Source organism: Amphibalanus amphitrite, unplaced genomic scaffold, assembly GCF_019059575.1.
Source record: "Amphibalanus amphitrite isolate SeventyFive unplaced genomic scaffold, NRLGWU_Aamphi_draft 000204F_arrow, whole genome shotgun sequence".
In the NCBI taxonomy this organism is placed as follows: domain Eukaryota; kingdom Metazoa; phylum Arthropoda; class Thecostraca; order Balanomorpha; family Balanidae; genus Amphibalanus; species Amphibalanus amphitrite.
The window spans coordinates 44,751-69,566 of NW_024881699.1; the positions used below are offsets into that span (position 1 = coordinate 44,751).

A 24,816-nucleotide genomic window follows, 5' to 3' on the forward strand; every position below is an offset into this window, starting at 1 on the left:
CCAGTCATCATTTTACGTCTTCATTCTTCGGGTACATGTTTACTGACCTGTATCGAGTCATTTTGTGGAATCCGGCGGCCACGAGTAGGCAGAATCCCATGGAGGGTATGTAGAGCACCCGTTCGGCCACGACGAACCCCACCGGGAAGAGCAGGTTGGAGGCCGGCAGGAACGGAATCACCAGCAGCGACAAGCCCTGAAACAGTATAGCGTGTTTTTACAAATGAGCAGTGACATAAGAAAGCGTCGTACAGACTGCGCTGGAGTATGATGGATCAAAACAGCTTGGGAGCCGAGGCCGCAGCTGCCACCACCGCGACTTGTCCTAAATTGCTGCCGAAACATCCGATTAATAATTGTCATGCGATTAGTGGAGAAATAACGTTTTCCCTGCAATATAAATAAATCTTTCATGCATTTAAATCATTGTTTTTTATAGGTTTTCCGTGTATTTAACCGTATCAACCAGCGCACCAACATTTCTCTTCATTTACCAATTCATTGGCAATCGAGTCATCAACATCATTGCCGATTAGAAGCAACATGCAATGTTTCATCAAGGAACACCACCAATTTACATCAGTTCTCCAATCAGAGGAGAAAATCGAAGCATTTCTCGAACGGCTCGGTGATTTCACAGTCGCTCGGAGATCTCTGGCACCCTGGGGAGACTTCACATAGCCGTAATGCCGCCATCGACTGGCCAATAAACGACCAATTACAGTCACTGCAGGAGTTTATAGCTGGGAGTTGGGTGAGGCAGCACACAAGCAGACAGACAGACAGACAGACAGACGGACGGACGGACGGACGGACGGACGGACGGACGAAGGGACGACCATAGGCATAGACAGGCATACACGTACAGACAGACAGATGGAAGCAAGGACAGACGGGCGGGGGAAAGCTGACGGCAGATGGTTTTAAACTCTGCGGGTCGCGATTCAATGCATGCCATGATTCAGTCTCGTCGCTCGTCTCCTCAGTCTTGAAAATTCCGTTTCTTTTTCCGGGACTGATAAATACGGGAATCAAGTCTGAATTTCGATAAAAGCATAGGTCATGCCTTCTTTTCGCTCAATTTTTCGCAAAACCCACCATTTTGCTGTCGAATTAAATATGACACATGTAGCATAGCAGCCAACAGGATCTGGTGGTCGGTTGATACCGTGGTGCCCTGGCGGCTGGCGGCCGTCAGAGCGCCTGAAAGGTAGGCTGTCCCGCAGCGCAGCATCCGAACGCCTGGAAGGTAGGCTGTGCCGCACGACACGCCACCGCTCGCCAGGCGGCGTCTCGTCTCTGCCGCTGTCCGGCGTAAGATCGCCGGAATTTCATAATTTTCTTGGATCTGTTGGAATGATCAGCCGCACAGGTTTCACTACATGTCATTTTTTCGGTTTATTAGTGAATAGAAAAACAAAAGATCCAGGCAAAAGTGACTCCAAGCTTGTCATCATCTTTCTCTGGAAGATATGTGATTGTGCACTGTTGGTTTTCGATCCTCTGAACCAAGTGGATGCGGAGGGCTGGAAATGAGTATTGACTGCCGTTTTCCCGATCTCTGTGCCCCACCCATCCGGGTCCACTCTCCACCAGTGCCGGGGGAAGCGGCGGCTGCCGGACCTCCGATAACCACTATCCCGCCGCGCCGCGTGTGTTGTGGTCCGGAAAATAGACCTGTTCTCTGTGGCGGTATCCAGCGAGCAGGCAGATGGGGGACTGTACCCCACACTACGTGAGACGCCTGATAGGGTGCTGGATGGGATAATGTAAGGAGCAGACTACTGTGGTATCAACATACCCGCAAAAACAGGCTACCCAGTGCCAAGAGGCTTCTGAAACCGACACAAAAATACGAGATATTAGAGCATATGTGTAAATATAAATACAACTCATGCGGCCACAAATAACCACATAAACAAAGCGAACAGCAGTAAGATGAGCGTCATGTATGGTTTTATGAAAGGGGACTTTTTCCAAGAAATATTTTTTAGCAAAAAGGTACACACGTTACCCTTACAAGCTTTAAAGCTTTCCGATGAATTTCGTTAGGACTGGAATATTTCCACGTCAACACCATTAAAAACTGAGTGGCGACGGTCTGCAGCGGTGACAGTTTTCTGCGCTCAGTTTAAATGGGTGCTGCAGCTGCCTCCGGATCTCGAGTGAGATGGAACGGCAAACACCTTTAGATACGCAGGTGCACTGCTATCATCGCTTCATCTATGAAAGTAAGAGAAAAATAAAGCAAAAAGAAAAATTCAATCGACATTTGAACGTTTCAAAAGAATTTTTAGCAAGCTTGTGTGTTCGTAACTTAACCGCTCAGTTGTTAAAGCCGCAGTTTTCTTATTTAAACTTGAGTTATCCTTATTTAAATCACTTCAGTCTTCCATTCACGTAGAGTGAAGGTTAAAAAATGTAAGTGACCTTCCCCTAAATTAGCACAACAGCAAAAGGCAATATTTCATATACTTGGTATTCGTTTAGCTGCACATTTCATGTGCGCTGCAAAGGTCAAATTCGCGGAAGTGCACCGTGCTCGTCAGTCACTGGTACACACATTGCGCATCGGCGCACGATTGTCAACATAGCAGTCGTTTCCCGGGCGTAGGTAATGGTTCCTCACACTGACATAAATGATTGCGCCTATGTCGATTACAGGTAGGAACTGATGGATCACTTCCTCATAGAGGTAGTCGGATGTGATTATTAGCTGTCGTGATGTGTGACATGATTGCGATGTAGGAAAAGCTGAGTGGGGTAATGTTCCTCTGAAAGCATTATTGGTGAGTAAGCAAGGTAAGGCAAGAAAATTAACACGCTTATCATACACTGCATTACCGAAAAGCATTTTAGTATTAAAACAATCAGCATTTTAGTTAACAAGGCATGAAAGTCGGGCGCTACTACGGTTGCACTGTCGGTTAACGACCATCCGTACATAACATTACTAAATATATCAATACTGTATGGGGTAGCGGGCAACAGTAAAAAATATTGCCCGATATGACGGCACTGTAGCCCGAGGGTTAAGACACTTAAGACTGAAACATGTTTTATTGTCCGAGGCGTAGCCGAGGGAAATTTGAGATAAATTTGACGCACATATAACCACAGCCAGGCTCACATACGGACCCGCTCGCTCCGCTCCACAGTGACTGGTGTCCGCCTCTGGCGAGTCATTGGGGAGCGAGGCAACTCTGAACCGCCCGCGCCCCTCGGATCCGCCGGAGCGGACACCAGCCGCTCCAGCAGTGGCGGGGAGGGGAGCGACCTCATCTGTCAGCCCGTTTATGGGTGTGTTGTTGACTCCCCATGTTTACAGCGCCCGAGATAAGACTTGACCACTGATATAAGCCCCGGCGTAAGGCTGTGAAAAACACCGTAATCTTTTACTGCGAGCACAGGGGGAGGCAACATATTGCCCATTCGGAGCGGCTATTTGGTTCGACAAACACCTACTGCGGGTCGTATTGGACGTGATATTGAGGCAAATACAAAATGGCTCGCACCACATAAACATGCCAGTCGGTTGATATTTCGCAGCGTGTCCCGGAGAAGTGCTTCTATCGATAATGTGTACACCAGTCACCAAGTAGTAGGTATGATTCACGACAGATGCACGGCATCAACCTCGTACACGACAAGCGTACAGTGCCTTTTATGTTTACAATAGAAGCCACAAAGAAGCGGATCCGGTCGATACAACTTGAGCGAGCAAAGTCGGGACATGGAAGCGAACACCTTGTTGGGCTTGATGGCGTCTGCCACACACCCTTGCAGAAAGTGGCATTCGTGCAAAGTGGCTTAGCGAGCTGATTAAAAATGCAGACGGTTGCTAGTTCAATATAGCAGCCCTGTTGGACGCAAATTCACGTCGCACCTTCTACTTGGACAAATATTGCATTAGGTAAGCGTGCTGAATGTTGTCACGATGTTGTTTACTGGGAGCTTCCTTTGACGGATATTGAAGATTCTATGTGTATTGTGTAGTTCAATTTGACTGCTTGCCTGCTTATCCGTTCTAGCACTGAGTTATGTATTCAGTTATCACTTCACTTTCTTTAGTGTCTATCTTGTGTGCTTGCTTCTTAATTTTCCTTTGTCACGTTAACTAACATTTGCCCTTCATTTAAGTTAATTTCCTGAAGTACACCGGTTGCACCTAGCCCCTGCAAAGCGGGCTGACGGCTCGTCGCCATTAACCGCTCACTGCCGGTGCGCCGAGTGACACCCAATGAAAGGACGACTCGCCGCGCCGGCCGCTATGCAAATGGGGCTGCATTTTTAACTGGGTAACGTCACCGGGCCGACAGCCGGCGTCAGAGAGCTCGTCCAGCCATGAATAACGCAGTGGGCACCCCCGGCGGACAGCGCTGCGAGCCTGACCCTTCCGGGACAGGTGGGAAACGATTGGTCCCTCGTGGCCATGGATTGGTTCAAAGTTAGCAGGCCATGTATTGGGAAAGTCAAATTATTTTTAGGTATTTTTGGTACTCCCGTCCCACTCACCATGAGTATGACAGACGAGTGTCGATCGTAATCACCGACTGCTCGCCGCAGAAGGAGGCAGAGAGCTGCGGCCACCGCCAGCGGACTGAAGTTGCGCCGGTCGCCGATAGATGTCACCAGCGGCACGGTGCCCATGGTCCAGTCGCAGCAGAGCGGGTCAGGTGCCAACAGCAGGCCGCTGTTCACCGCCGTTAGGTAACTGTGGGTCAGCTGGCGCGTCGGCCAGCCGGCGGCTGCCGCTGGGTTGTCGAACCTGACGGAGACAGCGAGTGTCAGATTTTAGTGAACGTGGAAATAGCCATTCTCTTTCAATGTTACGCAAGTTGTGTGATGGGCTGGCGTGACGTCACAATAAGTTTTACATGTTGAGCAATATCCCTGATTTTAAACAAAAGCGCGTGATTCTCGTGCTGAATCTGTGAAAGTGAATCATAAGAAAGTCTACACGAGCAATGCGGTAACGTGCCGACTCACACACATTCAATTTTCAAACTTCTGCCAGCAGTTCGATGTTTCTGAGGACCTCCCACATACACCCAGCCGGCGCCTAACCCGAACTCTGACGCCAATCAGTGACCGGTTGATTACCCCTTGTCCAACACGGCCCCGGGGAGCCCTAGCTTCCGCTCCCGCGGGCACAGAGCAGCGACACGGCCCTCTCCCTCCCCCTCCCCGCCGCCGCCGTCACAATCCCGCTGCCACCACCGCCGCCGTCAATCGTTCGGCTTCTGTTTTTTTGCGAGAGAGAACAGCCGTTCGAACGACGGACGAACAGCACTCTCGGGATACAGGGGAGGGGGGTGCATTGTTTACCTTCGGCAATCAGAGACCTGCGTTCTCTGTGCCTCTATCTCTCTCTCTCTCTCTCTCTCTCTCTCTCTCTCTCTCTCTCTCTCTCTCTCTCTCTCTCTCTCTCTCTCTCTCTCTCTCTCTCTCTCTCTCTCTCTCTCTCTCTCTCTCTCTCTCTCTCTCTCTCTCTCGCTCTCATCCTCTCGTTCCCGCTCATCTTTTATCACTCCTTCTCTACATTGGTAAGCTAGTCTGTTTATTGGTCCGGCCAATCACAATTTGTCTCTCCCGTCGGTGTGTCGTTTCGATTCATCTGATGTATCAGACCAGCGTCTGATAACTTCCATTCGGAATTTACGTAAATCTGCCAAGATTGTTTCCGTAATCCTGATGCGGGTCAGGTTATAGCCGATCGTCAATTCAATCCGAGGTATTTCGGTCATAGAGCGATATTTATCTTTGGCCTCGCATTCACACGCAAAGGCGCTGAATTGCTAATGCAAATAAAGTGTAATTTTTGACGCAGGAATTATTCGTGCCAAATATGTACTTTCATTATAATCAAACAAGATATAAAGCAATATAAAACAGTAAAAGAGTAACATCCAAAAACACATTTATACGCGCTATGCGCATTTCGCTAACTCCTACCTGTTGAACACGGGCAGTCTGGCACCCATGACTCTGACTCTGGCCAGTAACAGGCTGAGTCCCGTGACGGTCAGTGCGGTCAGCCGCGGTGCCGACTCCGTTAGCCAGCCGGGAGGAGGTGCCTTCCCACTGACCAGTGACCTCAGTAGGTACCGCAGCTCCGACCGCCGCAGCTGGCGGCACGACAGGGACGGCAGAGGGGGACTGGTGTCAGTTCGAGATGCGGGTTCTGTAGTCAGGGGTGGGCTAGAGTGCATTTGGTATGGCCGATAACTTGCATTGACTTTTTACATACCTACCATGAATGACACAGCAGGCACCTAGCCCTTGTAAACCTAAACACAGTAGGCCCAGGGCTCGCTTGAATTTACGACTCAATTTTGAATAGGTCCTAGCCAACAAGCACGGACACTCACCTTCTGCACAACAAACAGCTCATAGGCGACACAGACTCCCACGATGGTGATGCCCTGCTCCTTGCTGAGAAGAGACGCAGTGACGCACACCATAGTGACAAACATCCACCGCCAGTCTGTGAACGAGCAGAATGTGACAGTCACCAAATATACGCCAACAAAGTGAATGTAGACTTTCTGATTTAAGCAAAATAGTTGGACAAAATAGATCACATTTGGCTCATCGAGGCTAAGTCAAAAGCGTGATAATTACGGGATTATGAACAGTAGTGTTATGATTTTATTTAACCGGCATCGGTTTGAAAGTTTTCCTCTTATATTTGTGCTGCTAGAATGTGTACATATAACCATATAATATAAGGGCACTTGCAATGTGATTTTGTATATTATGTACTCAACTAAGTTGTATTATGTGCAACGAGCACATAAAAGCAAAGTTGGGGCAACAATCAACAAGAGGCAGCAGGAACAACATGACGGGAAAATCAGAGAGTGAATATGGCCTCACGTCGGGAGATTGGATCTCACGAGCCACTAACGCGCTAAAGGGCTAAACCTGCGGAAATAGTGTCATCTCAGCCTGACGGCCTATGAAGGAGTGGCGACCCCAGCGCTACGGATGACAATATCCGGCTGCGCGGCTTCCAATGTCGTTTTTATGGGCTTGTTTGCTCAGACGGTGGTGTCGCAGTTCATAAGGGGAAGACTCCTGGATGTGGGGTCTGGCTGATAGCGCGATATCTTGTGAAAATGTGCAATAATGCGGTTACAAATGATATGATAAAAACAAGCACTATCTGAGGGAACGCTTCTGAACGGTCAACTACTTTCACGAAAAAGAACAGAAACAGATCCGTATACTATGCACTACGCAAGATAAAGCATTGATATTTATTACTATGCATGTTTATTTACCTATATCTATTCGTATGGTAAGCAATCATGATATTGCAGCATCAAGTCAAAATGTGTACCTATGTCAGGATTCGAAACATGTTACTCTTCAATTTCCTCAAATATCCGCTATTTTTCTTGAACTCTTGCATTGAAATAAAGGAAGCGATAGGATTTGGTTAAATCTTATATAAGCTCGAGAGCAAACAATTACTGAGCGAGTGCTTTTCTTCAAACTGAATGAGCTCACCATTGTTGTCGGCCAAATCCATCACTTTGTTTGCTACCGGCCTTCTTTGGGGAGCGAAAAATATGAGCTGGTTTCCGCTGCTCTCTTAACAATAACAAACTTAAGTAAGCATCTTAGCCCGTCCTCTCATAGCCTCCAGGCTCCGCCAATCGAATTAGAAGGCCTAGTTTCGGTCGGCTGGTTCAAACGCATCAGGCTAAAAATGAGTCTGACGCATCTGATAAACAAAGACTTGTTTGAAGAAGTGAAGCGAGAAATTAGACAAAAAATATGCAGTGGAAAGTCGCAAGGTGAAACGACATCTAAATACACAATATGACATATGGTTGCATACTTTGTACTATGTACGGTACATACATGATGTTTGTCGCTCAGTACATATGTGTCTTTAAACATACTCGGCATATTTTGCGATTGAGGAAAAGTCTCAGGTGTCACCAGTTCACTATTCAAGTGCTCTAATAAATCCAAGTAAAACGCTACACAGAGCAAAAAAAAAAAAACTGAATGTTTCGGCCAAAGGACAATGAGAGCGAAAGCTTTGTAACGTCCTTGGGAATCTGAAGCTTTTTGGCGAACTTTTACTTCAATACCGTAAGCGCAATAGGTAATAAAATCGTAATTTATTTGGAAGACGCATCCCTAGCAAGCAGCAATCATTCCAGTAAATGACTGAATTCACCACCCGATGGGCCATCAGTCACGGCTCATTTCCTTCACATGCCAACTGCCCCCAGTCCGTTCATCAAACGTCGTCCTACACGTGCCTGTCATGCTGAACCCGTCGGCCGCTTACGTCTTGATTGGTCTCTACCTGTCTCAATCGGTGAACGTTAAAAGAGACTTATGACATCGTCAAAGCTCAAATTATCAATAAACGGAATAATGGTGACTTAACAGGAACTCATTAAGTCTCCGCAGGGTTTCGACGGCCGGTAATGCCACAGAGCAGTCGGTATTTTATGGCGGCGTTTCTAAATAACTAGCTCGGCACCGTGCCGAGCTTCAGAGCTCCTTGCACAACAGCCCCTGGCTCACTAACTAAAACAACGGGGATAGGTACGTGATGAAAACTGAGAGCTACAGCTCAGCGAATCAACCCTCCTTGAATTGGTAGCATAAAACGACCTCTTCTTGTAATTGGGTTAGTCTGTATGAGCCGTGTGTATGACATTGCATTTTACCTTTTTTCAGTCCATTTGCTTTTCAGGGTCAATAGGCCTTGTTTACGATCCTGCCATGAAAAGAAGTATTTTATGAGTATGGCTATTCCTCCTTTTATCATTCAATATTTGAATGCTAACGCCCGAGGCTAGTTCACTTCAATTGTGAATTAAGGCGGCATTAACGACCGTTTGGAAGTCATCAAATAAATTAGAGCTGTTCGAAACAGTGTTTTCGTGAAGTGCGCTCACAAATCCATCACTAGTGGTGGCCCGTCGTCGAGTTACGAGTTTTACCGTAATCTATCTGCCATAAATTTTACCAATTGGCATATCCTGTCACGCTGTGTGAGTTCGACACTGGAAAAGTGGATTCAAGTGAGCCTCATCAGATTGAAAAACATCGTTCTATCCAGGAAAGCTTTTACGGTATTAGCTCAAAAGAATGTAACTGTGCGTTAAGCCCCAAGGCCAAGATTGTATTCAGATATGATGGCATGCGATAAAGGAACCTCGAATGCAGTGTGGAATGGATTTCCTTGGTTTGTAATTACTGATAACCATTTTTAAATAATTTAGTAAGTTATCATGGCAGTATTATTGGTTAGAACCAAAAGTACTTTTCATGTGGTTGTTTTTTTTTTTAACAAGAAAACATTTCAACATGTCTCGAGCAACGAATTATGTTCATATGAGCTTACAGAATGTAGTTAACCATTCTTCATGGGCAAATTATTTCTATAATTCCCTTGCCGCAAGGCACGCTATGGCTTACCTGTCGTTGTTCTCGTTCGGACGGACCTAGTGTAGGCCAGGAATGCAGAGGTGAAGAAGAGCGCTGAGAGCAGCTCTGCTCGGCCCACCACTCCTGTCACCTGCGGGAGAAACGATAGGGGAGATCCGTGTAAGACGCCCAGGGTCGGTAAGAGGCCCCATCGCTTTTTTTACCAAACCAATGATGTTATTTATTTTTTAATGTTCTTGTAAAGCAGAAGCCCTCTTGAAACAACAACTCACGAAACCTGAGGTATCAGGTGCGTCGCAGCGACTTTTGGTAAGCCTGTTTCTGTTTTTGCCCCTTTACTTGCTAGATATATGCATCTTTATCACCCTTATATATCTGAAAAAAACAATGGCTATCGAATGCAATCTTATCTCATCGAAATTGTCACATGTTAGCTTCAGAATAGACCATGTTCTGGTGCGCTGCAAATGTCTCATAAACCATAAATATTGTGACGTTAAAACACTGCATTTTTTTAAGAGGCCCTCCCTTCGAGGACGATAAAACGCCCCCCGATAAAAAAACGCCCCCGATGCTAAAACGCTTGCACCTGTGGCAGGCGTGACATTCTTTTTCAAGGAGTTTGTTTTTGTTTCTTTTTTCTGTTTCCTTTCTTAGAGGTAATAGGTACAATTTTCGTTGGTCATCAGCGTTTGGTTGTGCTAGTTTTCGCATTGTTCGAGCGCTTTGGAAGTGTTATCGGTTTCGATAACACCGTATTTGCTTAGCTTTTCGAAATAAAAGGCCTTGCAGCTGTGTTCGCAAAGCGTCTTTTACAAGTCGACTTGACTTGTAAAACGCCCGAGGGGGGGGGGCGTCTTACCATACCCATAGTGTAAGAGGCCCTTTTGCAACTTTTTCCAAAATGTTAAAGTTTACGGTTTGTGTACCCCCTAGATTCATTTTGAATGCAAATATGTATGGGAAAATGATGCATGCTCACAGCGCATGCACACGTTAGCTCTTAAATATTATCAGTTGTCTAAGAATAGCAACTGAGCTTAAGGGGGGGCCTCCTGCACCACTCTCCCCTATTAAATGTAGCTTAAGGTGCATTGTATTGCTAGGTCAGCACCAGCATAGGGTCTCAATCGGTTTATAATGCAATACAGGCATACGTAACAGCGACGGGTAAAATGGCTGGCAACAATTAACCAGGTGCATATGCCAGGCTAGGGCTATTAAATTTATAGCATAACTCTTGCCAGACGCGGCAGGAAGCAGGGACGTGGCCACGGGGGGGGCATGGGGTCATGCCCCCCTCCCTGAAGGCGAAAAATGAAATAAAATGAAATAAAAAAAAATAAAAAATAAATAAAAACGGCTGCACCACACCCCCAAAAATAGTGGCCCAAATCCGAAGAGTTTTCCTTTTTGGAGGGGGTACGACACTAGGCAGCGACCTGTAGCCCCTCCCTGAGCAAAATATGGGCTACGTGCCTGGCAGCAAGCGTCAGTTACACGGCACCAATCCTCTCCCCGTCCCCGTGCGCCGGCCAGCATTCATCCGTGTAACGGAAAGACAGCGGGGTGTCACGCCACATCCCTGGCCGTCCATCAGACACCGAGGGGCGCCACAGTCCCCCGCCGCCCCAGCACCGCCCCTCACCGCCCGACGGACATGTTATTCCAGTAAAAGCCACCACCGGTAAATTACCATAAATGAAACAAGGTCCCATGTGGCGTATGATTTCATCGTTTTGACAACAGAGCTGGGGTGGGCTGACGGGGAGCCCCCACCGAACGGAGGCCACCTGGGAGGTGTAGGTATTACACGGAAACTGTTCATGCACACAGAAAAATATTGACACCGTTAGCGGTGTAATTGCACAGTACATATCTGAGCACTTGAGGAAAGTTAATTTAGTCCCTTCCCCGCTTAAATTACTCGCGCTTCTAAATGAACACCAGGAAGAAGGTAATAGAACACTGTTAGGAGGTTTGGGTGTTTTACTACATGTAGCAAAACACCCAACCCTCCTAACAGTGTTCTATTACCTTCTTCCTGGTGTTCATTTAGAAGCGCGAGTAATTTAAGCGGGGAAGGGACTAAATTAACTTTCCTCAAGTGCTCAGATATGTACTGTGCAATTACACCGCTAACGGTGTGAATATTTTTCTGTGTGTGTCATTTGGAAATGAAAAATAGTTGAACCAATTCCATATCTGGAATTCGTTCAACTTTCGTTTCGTTGTCATAGGGTGAATAGGTCAAAAACGCCCCCCTTAAGCGCGAAACCTTCTGACACTCAATCCAACACAGATTACTTAAACCTTTGGGCACCATCATGTAGCTCATTCTTTTTACTACGTTTTGAGACCAAGAAAAGACACCTGCGTGTGGTATTTAACCCCCAAAAAAGGTTTTCGCATACCCTTGCAAAAGGGCGTTTTGCCCCATACCCTGGGTAATACGCCCACACCCATGTGCAAAGCGCCCCCACCCCATCTATCAACAGAAAATGATGAACATGGCAGAACTTGACGTCATTCTGACGTCATTTGTGGTCAACCTATCATAGCCTTTGGAATAAAATTTTGTTGCAATGTGTAAAATGGATGCCCGGAGGAGTCCTGAAAGTTTGGTGACGATATCTGCAGTCGTTTAGGATATATCAGCAAAAAAGGACAGGGAGAGGCCTTTTCGGCCCCGACCTACCGGGCGCTACCCTGCACTCTCACCACCGTGCAAAACGCCCCCCTTTCAGAAAACTGGGGGCGTCTTGCCCCATGCATCGAGTAGGCGTCTTGCCCCATCCACTCCATTTCCGGTCAACAAAATGTTGACAAAAAACGCGCCACTACGCCGCAGCATAATATATTCAACAGAATGACAATAAAACGCAGTTTTGAGTGATGTGCACAATAGCAAGGTTTGTGATATAAAGAGGGCATCAAAATGTTAGGAATCTTCTGTAAAAACAACAAAAACAACATCCAAAACCAACATCAGCACCTACCCACGCTGCTCCTCAAGACTCAGAACCGGAAATAGAGACCTACGTAAACAAGCAGCTGACTGTTCTGAAAGACAGGATAAAACACCTATCTGTCGATAAGAAATACGATTTTTTTAGGGGAGGCGTTTAACCCAGGGGTGCGTTTTCCCCACAGTTACCCTATATGACAACGAAACGAACAAAACCAGAACAATTAGGGACACGTTTTTCCGTAACAACAGCGGGGAAAGACATTATGCAAGCTGTAGAGTTCATTCATTACATATATTTCAACCTATCACAACGGTTGATCGTATACCTACACACAGAAAAATATTGACACCGTTAGCGGTGTAATTGCACAGTACATATCTGAGCACTTGAGGAAAGTTAATTTAGTCCCTTCCCCGCTTAAATTACTCGCGCTTCCAATTGAACACCTAGGTAAGAGAACACTGTTAGGAGGGTTGGGTGTTTTACTACATGTAGCAAAACACCCAACCCTCCTAACAGTGTTCTATTACCTTCTTCCTGGTGTTCATTTAGAAGCGCGAGTAATGTAAGCGGGGAAGGGACTAAATTAACTTTCCTCAAGTGCTCAGATATGTACTGTGCAATTACACCGCTAACGGTGTTAATATTTTTCTGTGTGTAGTTACATAGGTTCATATACGAAATACAGTAGTTTTGTGCTCATATTGAAATAGATATCAACAACTGGTAATTACTAGATGATTGTCAACGTGAAAACAACGATGACCGATTTCGTGATCAACATATTGCAAAATGGTACTTATTTTTATGCATCGATTTTTAGAAGCATATATCCGCGACTTGTTACATGTATGTATGTACATGTACAAGCAAGAAGCATTAAAACGGCTCCGTACGCTGGCACTTCACAACATTTTCAAGGACGGGTCGATATCGCTAGGCTTGGGACATAAAACTTGACATCCCCACTTATTGTATGTAGGTACTCAGCATTGCAACGCGTTGTAAGCCAACAAAACGTTGTCAGGCCCCACAGAAACTACGTCGCTGTTGAGAAAGTCAGCCCATTCACTGGCATCTGAAAGCTTAGCCATAGGGTCAACACTTCAGTAAATTGCCTACTTATATTCATTTATTCAAACTGATTAGCTTCCAGCATAATCTCTCTCGGAATAACTTTCAGCACGTGTACTATACTGGCATTAGCCAATAATGTGGGAAGGAGATTAAATGGCGGAAGTTATGGGTTTTAGAATGAGTCGGAGGCCCGGCTCTCGTTCTTTCTTCACTCAACTTGGAGTCTGAAATACATCCTGCTCTGAAAACTCATCACGGCTTAGTCATGGACGAACCGTAGGTAGAATGCACTGCTACTGTCTTCCTTGAAGATGGATACCTAAACTCATTGAAAGTGGATAAACTCATACTATAATGTTTGATCCCAAATTTTCATTATCACACCATTGGCGCCTATATGCAGCTATTATAAGTGCCCTGCTAACCTATTTTCGTCTTTATTCGGTCAGCAAAATCGAGCGAGGCGATACGTAACATGGCGCGCTATCAGTATACCTACAGGGCCGTTTTTCACTGTGTAGGTACTGTAATAGATTTAAAATCTTGTCACCCTTGCCCCACATATAGGTGAAATTGTATGCTAAAACACACCCCAGCTACATAGTTCCCACTTACCGCCTCAGTATGGACGGGATGGACAGCAAACATCATGGCAGCCAAAAAGCTGCACTTCTTCGATACGAACAGATTGCACAGCCTGTGACGAAAGAAATGAAAGCTGTTAGTTTCATATACAAAAGAGTATCATCATTGAAAATGTTAATTTATTACTGAGAATTAGCCAAAAGCGGTCGTCTAAAAATTTAAGTACCCGAAGAAACTGGCAAACATGAAATGGAAAATATTATTATGCACATCTAACAACTTAGCAAACGATCTCTCCCGTTCAATACCAAGGTTCATTGCATTCTACGTTATGTCTATAATAGTATTCGGTAAGCTCATTTAACCCGTTCAATGAGCTTACCAAACTCGGTAAGCTCGGCGCTCGTTTGCCGAAGTCAAACTGTATGTAAACGGACCTGAAGTAGAGGAAGCATACGACACCATGAAGAATAACGTTGACGAGATGGTAGCCCATAGGGCTGAGCTGGTGGAAGAAGTAGTTCCAGCGAAAGGTGAGAACGCAGAGAGGCCGGTACGACTTGTGCGAGTGATCCTGGAACAGAAATACGCCGGCTTATCAAATGCAAATCAAATGTGCACTGCCAATACTTTAGAAGGTGGCGACACATGGTCGCTCACTTGTGGAGTTCTTAACCCTCGCCCGCACATGCCATTTTCCCATCCTAGAACGCACATGGGGGGGGGGGGTGGTTGCCACCCCCCCGCGCCATTTCGTTCCTGTTGGAGATAGAGCTTAGCAGTAAAGACCAAAAAGATTCTTTGGGAAGAGACGAATCCAATGATACCCAGTTTTACCTTCTCAGGTCAGTCATTGACCTTCCAGGTCAGTTCAAACTAAAAAATGTTGCTGTTTTGGGTCACCGTTGGATATCAAGTGCGCTGCTTATCAAATACCGATGACGATGCTGTTTTCTGGTGCCAAGCCAGCTAGAACCTCTTTGTCACACTATCCGACCAGAATTTTGCTGCTGAGGTCATTTCAGGTCAAGTTAGGTCAAGGTCAATTATTTATTATTTTTTATTATTATTTATTATTCAACAGACCGTCAACAGGCACTTGACCCACTAAAAGACGGAGTCACAAGACTAAAAACAATAAATATGGCACACACACAGGCAGCATACACACGCCGGGATAAAAACGCAGATACATATGTAACTAAAATAGAAAACAATGAACAATATAATGAAATAGGCAATGAAGTGAAAATATGAAGAAAAAAATGTGTGAACGACCACTGAGCATAAGTTTTAAAATCCCATGTAAGGTGGGAAAGAAATCATGATACAAGATACACCAGAATAGCTGAACAAACAGTAAATATGAACACAGAGATAAACGATGTATAGGTACTTTAAAAACACGTAAAAATGTATAAAGTGAAATGAAAAATATAAGAAAACATTAAAAATAGACATATTTAAAATCATAAAAAAATATAAAATCAATAAGAATCACCTACCAACAGTGACTAGTAGCCCGGAGGTGGTGGTAAGTTCGCAACGTATTTGATAACATGAGCTTTGTACACAAAAAAGCTGGTCGTGAAAAAGTCGTCTTTGGAATGAGCGAGGAATGAGTTTGTCTCTCTCGCGACACGACAGACCAACCCGTTCTGGACCGTGCTGATTCGGGCGCGACTCTCAGCAAACAGTGCTGCAGTGCGCGTCGGTCGGATAGGCACGCGTAAGGGGAATCGGGATAAGAGTATCTCAGAGTTCAGTTTCTCGGAGAACAGACCCTTTAGGAACAGGAGGTCGTGTTGGGCTCTTCGAGAGGAAAGGAACGGGACACGGAAATGCTTGGATAAATCTGGATAGGTAAGTGATGGGCAAGGATTGTTGGAGTGGTGGTTTAACCAGAGGAGAAACTTGTGCTGAATCCGATCGACGCGAACTGTGTGGGAAGTGGCTGCGCCTGCCCAAATGACCGTTCCGAACTCAAGGACAGAACGTACGTTTGCGAAGTACGCAGCCAACAGAGATTTCGTATTGAATTTGGCTTTTTTAGATCCGGTTTGAAATGAGCGAATGAGAAGCCCGAGAGACCGGTTGGCTCGGGCAGCAATATGGTTTATATGGTCCGAAAAGGTCAATTTTGAGTCCAGAACAATGCCGAGATCACGAATGCTCTTGACGGACTCGAGACTGGTGCCTCCGATGCTATATTTCACTTGAATCGGCTGGCGCCGAAGAGTGGTGGTGAAGGCCTTGCATTTAGACGGATTTAGAGTTAAGACCCATGTGACGCACCACTCCTGAAGGCGACACAGGTCGTCCTGCAGGAGCCGCGCGTCAGATGAGTCTTTGATTTTACGATATACTTTGAGGTCGTCAGCGTACAATAGACAGTTCGAGGTCAGGTTGTCCGGAAGGTCGTTAATGTAAAGAGCGAATGCCAAAGGAGCCAAAAGTGACCCTTCCGGCACGCCGGAAGTGACAGAGATCCAATCTGACGTTTTGCCGTTCACCACAACTCTCTGGCGCCTTCCGGAGAGATATGAGGCAAACCATTTGAGCGCTGACTGTTTTAGGTGGTATGATTGATTGAGTTTGTGAATCAAAAGCCGATGGTTGACACTTTGGAACGCTGCCGAAAAGTCTGTATAAATGGCGTCCGTCTGAAGTCCCTCCTGCATAGCTTCCCACGCCGAGCACAGATACACCGCTAAGTTTGAGGTGCACGATCTCCGAGGAACAAAACCATGTTGTTCTGAACATAGAGCCGAAGACACATGTCGGAAAAGTTGATCATATACTACTTTTTCAAAAACTTTTCCAAAGAGAGAGATGAGACTAATCGACCGGTAGTTCATGGGATTCTTTTTGTCTCCTTTTTTGAATAAAGGAATGATATTTGCCTCTTTCCAGAGTTCTGGAAAAACACCGGAGTCCAAAGAGTTGTTGAATATTTTTGTAAGTGGGACGGTCAGCTGGTCTGCACATTCTAGGATGATTTTTGCGCTGATATTGTCAGGCCCGCATGCCTTGTTTTGGTCAAGTGCCTTTAAAATTGCTGACACTGTCCCTTCTGAAACCGTAAAACGTGGCAAGGTGTCTAGAGTGTATACTGGTGCGGCAGGGAGCGTGTTTAAAGTAGGCACTACAAATTTTGTTGCGAAAGCCCGGTTCAGAAGCATCGCCTTTTCACTGTCATCATTGATGATCGCTCCTTCGTCGTCCTTGAGACAAGGAATTGAACCTGACTTTTTGCCTGTGCTCTTCAGGAAAGTCCAAAAGCGTTTCGGGTTCGTTTTTAGATCATCTGCTAACTTTCCGAGATAATCGTAGTACTTCGCACAGGCCAGGTTTTTAAATATCCTACGTTTCTCGGCGAAGTCAGCGGTAGCATCTGTGCTCGGGTTGCGGCGCATCCGTTTGTGAGCCGCCTCCTTCAGCCGGAGCGCCGCCCGAACAGCACGGTCAAACCACGGTGGGCATTTGCGATTGATAGTCACTGATGGTACGTGATCGGCTATAGCACTTTCAAGCAGAGAGTAAAACATTTCGACAGCGCTGTTGACAGGACGATCATCTAACATGCCCCAGTGAATAAGTGAGAGTGAACGGCGCAGTCCGTTGAAATCGGCTTCCTTATAATTGTAAGCCGTTCGACGTGACACTAGTACAGGGCGAGAGTAAGGTGTCACAAAGTGTCCGACCACTTCTCTGTGATCAGTGTCAAAACAGCTCTCCAGCACATCAATCTGTACGCAGTTAACACCTTATATGTGTTTGTATGTCTGTGTGTGTCTGTGTGTATACTGATGTGTGCACCGATTGTTTTTGGATCCATATCACATGAAATCATGATCTGAGAAGCTTTTACCAAAAATGCAGTAAAAAAAAACTTCACAAAAAGTAAACTCAGCTTGCCTAAAACGCAATTATCTTAGATGACCTAGGTTGACCTTGACCCTGACCTTGACCCCTTTACATCGTCGAACAACATGTTCCATGATAGGTGGGAGGTAAGACTGGCAAAAAAGGCCGAAATCAGGGTGTCAAAAGCTCACAAGGCCCATGGCAAACGCAAGATGTTGAGAATTGGCCATTTGGGTCATGACATGACCTGAAAAACAAGGTCATATCTCCGAAACCAAAAATCACAGAAACTTGAAATTTTCAGTGGACATCAAGAAAGGATAGACGAGCAGCTATACGAAAAATCAGCCTTCTAGCTCTAGAAATGTTGAGTGCAGAGCAGAAAGACTGCCTGGGGGGGTCGCAACCCCCCCCCCCCCCATGTGCGGGCGAGGGTTAACCCGCGCCCCGTTGGGCTCTGCCGAGCAACGCCATTTGTTGGGGCCCCCCCCCTAAGATCTCGAGAACCACGCAACCTAGCGACAAGCGGCAAACGGTGTTGGATAGCCCTATCAGGGAACTACCTTGTAACCCAATTTTATTGACCTAGTTCAAACCGATGACGTCACAGGTCAGGTCAAAGGTCGAATTTTCACCGTTTACAGGCATTTCAAGAAATGCGTTGTAAAATCGAGTAAAATGCATTTCATTGAAAATCATCGATGGGGAAATGTTCTTCAAACACATATTTTGCTATTTGAGGTCACTGATACCAGGTCAGGTCACAGAGGTCAGGTCACTGCAGGGGGTCACAGTGGCCGTTTTCACGACGGAATAGCAGGCATCTATTTAATCCCCATTTGATCCTTTGGTTCCTCAGGAATTTTAGTAGTTCTTTTTAGTAAGTTCCCCAGCTTTCGAATGAATGGTGCGTTAGTTTGCTATTTTTCTATTAAATATCACATCGATTTACTTTATCTAAGGATTTATCACTAATATCAACATAAAGCGTAAGCACAATTATAAAATTATGAAATTATTAAATACTAGTACAATAGTTAAAAAAAGATACTGAGTTGCCAGGCTACAAAGAATATATTCATTTATGGCGCACGACAGACATTTAGAAAGCAGCGCCCTGTTTTGTTGCACGCTGCTAGCCGCTTCCATTGGGTTTTGCAGGCCGACGTCATTGGTCGTTACACGTATGATGTCACGCGACTTGTGGCCTGTCACGGCCACAATCAATCTCCACTAAATGAATGCAACAATGGCCTTTTAAGTTGATCTCTGTGGTCATCTGTCTATGGAGCGACCAATATGAAAGTTGGGTGAATTTACCGGGGTTACATGACTATGAGCAAGCAAATGTGTATCAGGAATGGATTTAGGTGGAGAATTGCGCTGGACCATGAGTGCTCGAACGCTCCCAATTCCACGCCGGTTTGGCTTTGGAGCCGAGACAGACGATGCGGGTCAAGGTCACCGCTGGGGTAACGGTGGATTGGCTGCGCCCGAGCACCCGTAACGCGGCACAATTCTCCATCTATGGATTTTCCTATTCGCTCAGCATTGTGATAGGCGTTCGTAATAGCATTTACTCTGCTCATGTACCTATCCCCGGTTATTTAAAAGAAGTTTTTGTGGGGGAATATCACGGCTTTAGGTACTCGGTGGCCCTATTCACGACTTTCAAAGAATGCTCCGATAACTAAACACCGCACAGACCTACTGCATTAGTGAATCTGACAGAAGGTCTGTGGAATTACATCCCCCCTCACCACACCCCTAAAAACTCATCCAGTGTCCAAAACCACTTTTATCGACTCGCCAAAAAAAAACACACACACACACACACATACACACACAAAGCATGGGGCATGTCAGCTCTCAGTTCATTTATCATTGTCTTTACCATGGTTCAATTGCATTGCGCGATTTAAAGCACGTGAGTGCCTATATAGTATATATGTAGAAAATAATATCTACAGCAAAACATCCAAAATTACAAAGGCTACAATGCTTAAAAAGTAGGTTCATCAAGGAAGCCCATTTTTACTTGCGTTGTGTTGCCAACCATGCGATTCCAACGCGGGCTATTCGCAACGTCTGTTAAGGCACGTTAACAACTGACAAGCCGCCACCGCTGCCACTTATTCATAGATGGTTGATATCGCAGCTTGGGCGTCAGCAGCGCGGCCCACAACGCGTCGGCGCCAGCGCACGCAGCTGTTGGCACTCGGCAGCCGGTGTTGCGACTTAACGGCCGGCCGGCCCCATGAAGGAGAAGCTCTTGGTGAAGCTTTGTGATCGCCTCATAGCCGCCTTGGATGTCATCTTTCTTGGCAGATCCATCCGTTCAGATGGTACGGTGCAGTCTGGATAAAGGACGAAGTCCAACGCCGCTAACCCCGCGACCGCCACCCCACAACGTGGCCGCAGACCGAACGGGCGTGAGGGCCGTAAGGGCCACCCCGCCATCCGGTAGGTGGCTGAGCAGCCGGGCGCAGCGGCGCCTGGGCGGCGGCCGCGCTGAGATGAAGTCCCAAACCGCCATGTCGCCATCACCGCCATCACCATTGCTGCAGCTGTTCCCAACCGCCTCAATCGCCGCCGTTTTGCCAGCAGTCGCGCCGCGGAATGGCAGAAGCTCCAGAGTAGCCTCCAGCGCCCCTCTCCGCACGTGTGCAGGTGCACTGCGGCCGCCGGGTCCGACGTCCAGGCAGAACATGATATTTCCATGCTGCTCCGACGGTGGGCTGGTCTTGTTTGGGCGTTCCTCCACTGTGACGTCGGTCACGCCTGCCCCGGCCAGGGCGCAGAGGCCGACGTGTCACCATCCGGTTGCAGTCCTCAGTCGGGTCGCAACGTGTACCTCTTCCGCAGCGTGGAGCGCGCTCCCGCTGGGCAGCGATACAGCCAAAAGTAGCATAGCATGCGGGCGGCCAGCGCTGCGCCGGACAGCGGACCCGTGCCGGGGGTATGCCGGTCTCGGCCATTAGCGGGGTCGTCGGGGCCGAGGCTGTACATACAGCTGGTGACCGCGTGAGCCGCCAATCGAAGCTCACGGCTTATAAGCTCGACGCGGGCATCACACGCCGTCCCGATGGGAGCTCCACGACGCCGCCGCGAACTCCAGCGCGGCTCGCAGCGCGAAGACCAGTACGGACGGCCGGGGCAAACGGCGTGCGGGAGTCGCAGGCGACGTTCTGCGGACAGAAAGGGTTGGACATAAGCTGGTCGGCAGGACACTCTTGAGCCGAGCCTTTGATGTAATTACAGATGATCCAGAAGCATGCACAAAAATTCATGACACACTATTCTCATTTATGTATTTGCTACATATGATATGATATACCAGCTCATGATCAGTGACGCATTCTGGGCAATATGTTCTAAAGTGAAGTAACTGAAGTTACAGCTTAAAAGCTTAAAAAAAAACAGCTTAAAAAAACACACACACATTCGATAGCTTATGAGAATAACATGCCTTGTGTGCTTAATGCAGGAAAATATTTTTTCACTTTTTTAGAAACAGCAAGAGTTGTCAACAAGCCATGTCAACTATCTAAACAATTTTTATGGAAACTGCTCTAGCTAGCTTAAAGTTCCACAACGTTTCCGGAGCACCGTACCCAAACTCAGTTCATGTTACAAGAAAAAACAGTAATAATGCCTCCTAATTTTGAATGAAATATAGGTATGAGTAATTTGATTTAGAAAGCAACAAATTTCCGCACATCATTTTAGCAAAATTACTATTTTCTTCAGCCATCAGGTTACACAAAACTATAGTAAACTTTATGATCTAGTTTACACAAAACCAAAGCCCCGATTTTAACAAATGTAGATAAAATTTAAACAATTTTAAAAAATGTATCGTGGAGAAAATGAAAAGTGTAGATTTGTAAAGCCGGGATATTTCAATTTCACGGATTAGGCACTTAAAGAAATATCTACACCTTTCTTTGAGCCACCAGCCTTCACCCAAGTTTTACACGAATGTAGTAAAGCAGACAATGTGGCAACTCAAAATTGTGATGGTTTGAGATAATTATGACGGTAAAAGAAAAAGCAACACAAGGTTCCTTACCCTCGTTTTTTTTCACATGGGTTCAGATGAGGCTTCAACTGTTGCCGACCTGAGGAGCTATAGGGACTTGAGCTTTCCAAAACTCAATTTCTAAGGGCACTGAGCAGTGTTTGGCTTTCACACGAATGCGATAGTAAGTTATATGAAGTTGACAAAGCAAGCAAAGCAAAGCATGATGCCCCGCGCGTCCGCCCGCGACCACGCCCCGCGTCCGACTCCCGACCGCCGCGTGACCCGAGGCGCCCGGCGGTCACGTGACCTACCGGCCGGGACTGCAAACGGCCATCACCACCATTCTTGTATGACGTCATATCCTACTGAGGTGCTGATTGGTCGGAATTAGATACCTGAAGGTAATTATCTGCCGTAGTTATTTTTGTTTCATTGTTTTGCGTGTTTTCTTATATGAAATGTAATTAAAAAATTTGTCATATTTTAATCACCATTAAAACATAACTGAATAGGTATAAAAGAGAACTCGATATATACTTTCCTTGTTTTTAAGAATTCCGGAATTAGATACCCGAGGGAGCAAAGAGGGAGCAAGTTGCCACGCTGATTTAATACCTCATAGTCGAAAGGTGGGCTACTAGAACTAAAAATTGCTGTGTTTGTAAATAAATAAGTGATTTGAGGGCAAAAAATGCCCGGATTTAAACTTCTAAAATTATTTTGAACATAAAATATTTCAGTTTGAGGGATGTTAAGGCCTCTAAGGGTAGGTACTTTTTAGGTATCAAATAAGTTCCTCTGCGAAAGTTCCGTCGTGAAAACGGCCAATATGAAAGTGTCGTGTGATACATGTTTTATGGTCCATTTTACATGAAAAATGCGATTATGTGGGTCAGGCAGACTTTTGGGCCAGCTTAGGTCACGTTTTGGTCAAGGTCAGGTCAAGGTCAGGTCAAATTAGGTCAAATTTCAAAGTTGATATTTTTGCATAAAATGGGTATCGATTCGATGCAGCTCGTCACGGGGAGTTCAATGGTGGTCTTTGTTTTGCCCTACGTGGTCTAGAATCGCTAAAAATTGAGTTCAAAAATTTGACGTCATCATTTTTGAACAGTTTTTTCGCTATAACTTGGCCAAAAAACGAGATATCGATCTGAAATTTGGTATGTAGGGGAGAGCGGGGCAATGGCGGACGGTGGGTAATGCCGGCCACCCATCTCTAGTGAGTACTTTGTCCATCACTAATCAGCTGATGTTGTTTACATTTCAGTTGAGCGCCATTCTAGCACGTGGTGCAAGTTTGTCACGGTAGCTCCATTATTTTCATTTTTATAGCGCTAAATGTGTTTTTCGTATCTGATTTTTAATTTTTGTTGCATCTATTTGCTGACTGTGAAATGTGTTAACGCATTTTCAGAAGTGCTGCTTTGCAATGACCTTCAATTAAGCCTTTCTTAGGCGACTGCTGGAGATGAGGTGTTTGCGACGCAATGCCTTTGACTGCTGCCTGCTTTCTTAAAATAAAGCTGACCTCGAGGTAATACCGGACACGTGTCCGGAATGACTCCACGCGGTTTTGTTTGCGACTTCTGTCGTTAAAGCTCAACGTTTCGGGTTGCTGTGTTTACGGCTGTGTTAGTTTGCTTGCTGTTTACGGTTGTGTTAGTTTGCTGCTCTGTTGGCGCCGCGCTGTTGTGTTGCAGCGAGTGCAGTGTTGTGTTGCAGTGCAGTGCACTGTTAACTGCTGAATACAGTTGCCGTTTCTTAATTCTCACTTAAATTCCCATCGAAAGAACGGTTTAAGGATGAATACCAGTGACGATATTTCGACTTTTTGTGCTATTGCACTTAGTGGCCGGCATTACCCCTCGCTTTTTTGCACCTCCATTTTTCACCACATTTTCGCGTAGGCTCTGAATCTGTCATCAGTGATCTGAGATACTAAAACTGGGTGTTATCTGAAAGCCTATTCCTTTGGCTATAACCACAGTCAAAATCACCATAAAATAGCTTCAAATAGCTAAGCTATTGAGCAAAATGCTTATGGTGTCGCCATTGCCCCACTCTCCCCTATATAGAAAAGCACAGGGTCTATCATATATATTCCGGTTTTTTCGAAATTCGGATTTTTTTGGATTTTTTTGATTTTTTTCTAAAAAAATCAATTTTTTGAATTTTTGGGGGTCAAAAACCCACAATTTTGAAAATCCGAGATAGCAGTTTTGTAGCGCCGCTTTTTGTCCACTAGACCATATAAAGAACTTTGAAATTGCTTGGTAACTGTAAATTTGGTGAGCGTTTCAAATTGCATGTTTTTTGCTCATTTTTGCTCGAACATGACCTCAGTTTGACCTCAATAACTCCTGACCTAAGATGACCTAAGACTTGAAATTTGGTGATAAGGTGTCAAATTGATGCCCGGAAAGGCACTGAAAATTTGGCGGCGCTGTGCGCCGCCGTTTTCTTGCTATTTAGGAAAAACCACAGGGGGGGCCAAAATGGCCCCCCCCCCCAACGGGGCGAGGGCTGCGATCAGAAGTGGGTCTTTGTTGCGTATCCTCAACAGGAACAATCTGTTCTGTCTTGGATTTTCATTGTCATGAAGCTTTTTCAATTGCGTGATATCAGCAATCAAGCTATAGCGCGTGTCGTTCCAAGTTGTCATTCATCATGTCCATTACACATACCATACTGCAGCAGGCAGTCATCATTGAAATTGAGCCCGTGTTCAGGCGTGCCACCCTCCCGTTTCGTTGTCAATAGTGGGCCACTCGACACGCTTGACCGTCACGTATTACATCCACTTACAACGATTGGTGCGTGAGCGACCGACCCGGGCTGGCCAATACCAACACTGGCAGTTGTCGA

At 46.0% G+C, this 24,816-nt stretch overlaps 1 protein-coding gene across 1 annotated transcript in view; it reads right to left on the reverse strand.

The window, feature by feature from the left end:
• Positions 1-24,816, reverse strand: part of LOC122384964 (protein O-mannosyl-transferase Tmtc3-like) — a 33,834-nt gene that overhangs the window by 5,785 nt on the left and 3,233 nt on the right. The window contains exons 3-9 of the mRNA XM_043372832.1: positions 14,495-14,631; positions 14,088-14,169; positions 9,454-9,553; positions 6,372-6,487; positions 5,956-6,128; positions 4,516-4,768; positions 48-196 (exon numbers count right to left, since the gene is read on the reverse strand). Of these exons, the coding sequence (XP_043228767.1) occupies positions 48-196; positions 4,516-4,768; positions 5,956-6,128; positions 6,372-6,487; positions 9,454-9,553; positions 14,088-14,169; positions 14,495-14,631 (1,010 nt within the window). The remainder of the gene's footprint in view (positions 1-47; positions 197-4,515; positions 4,769-5,955; positions 6,129-6,371; positions 6,488-9,453; positions 9,554-14,087; positions 14,170-14,494; positions 14,632-24,816) is intronic.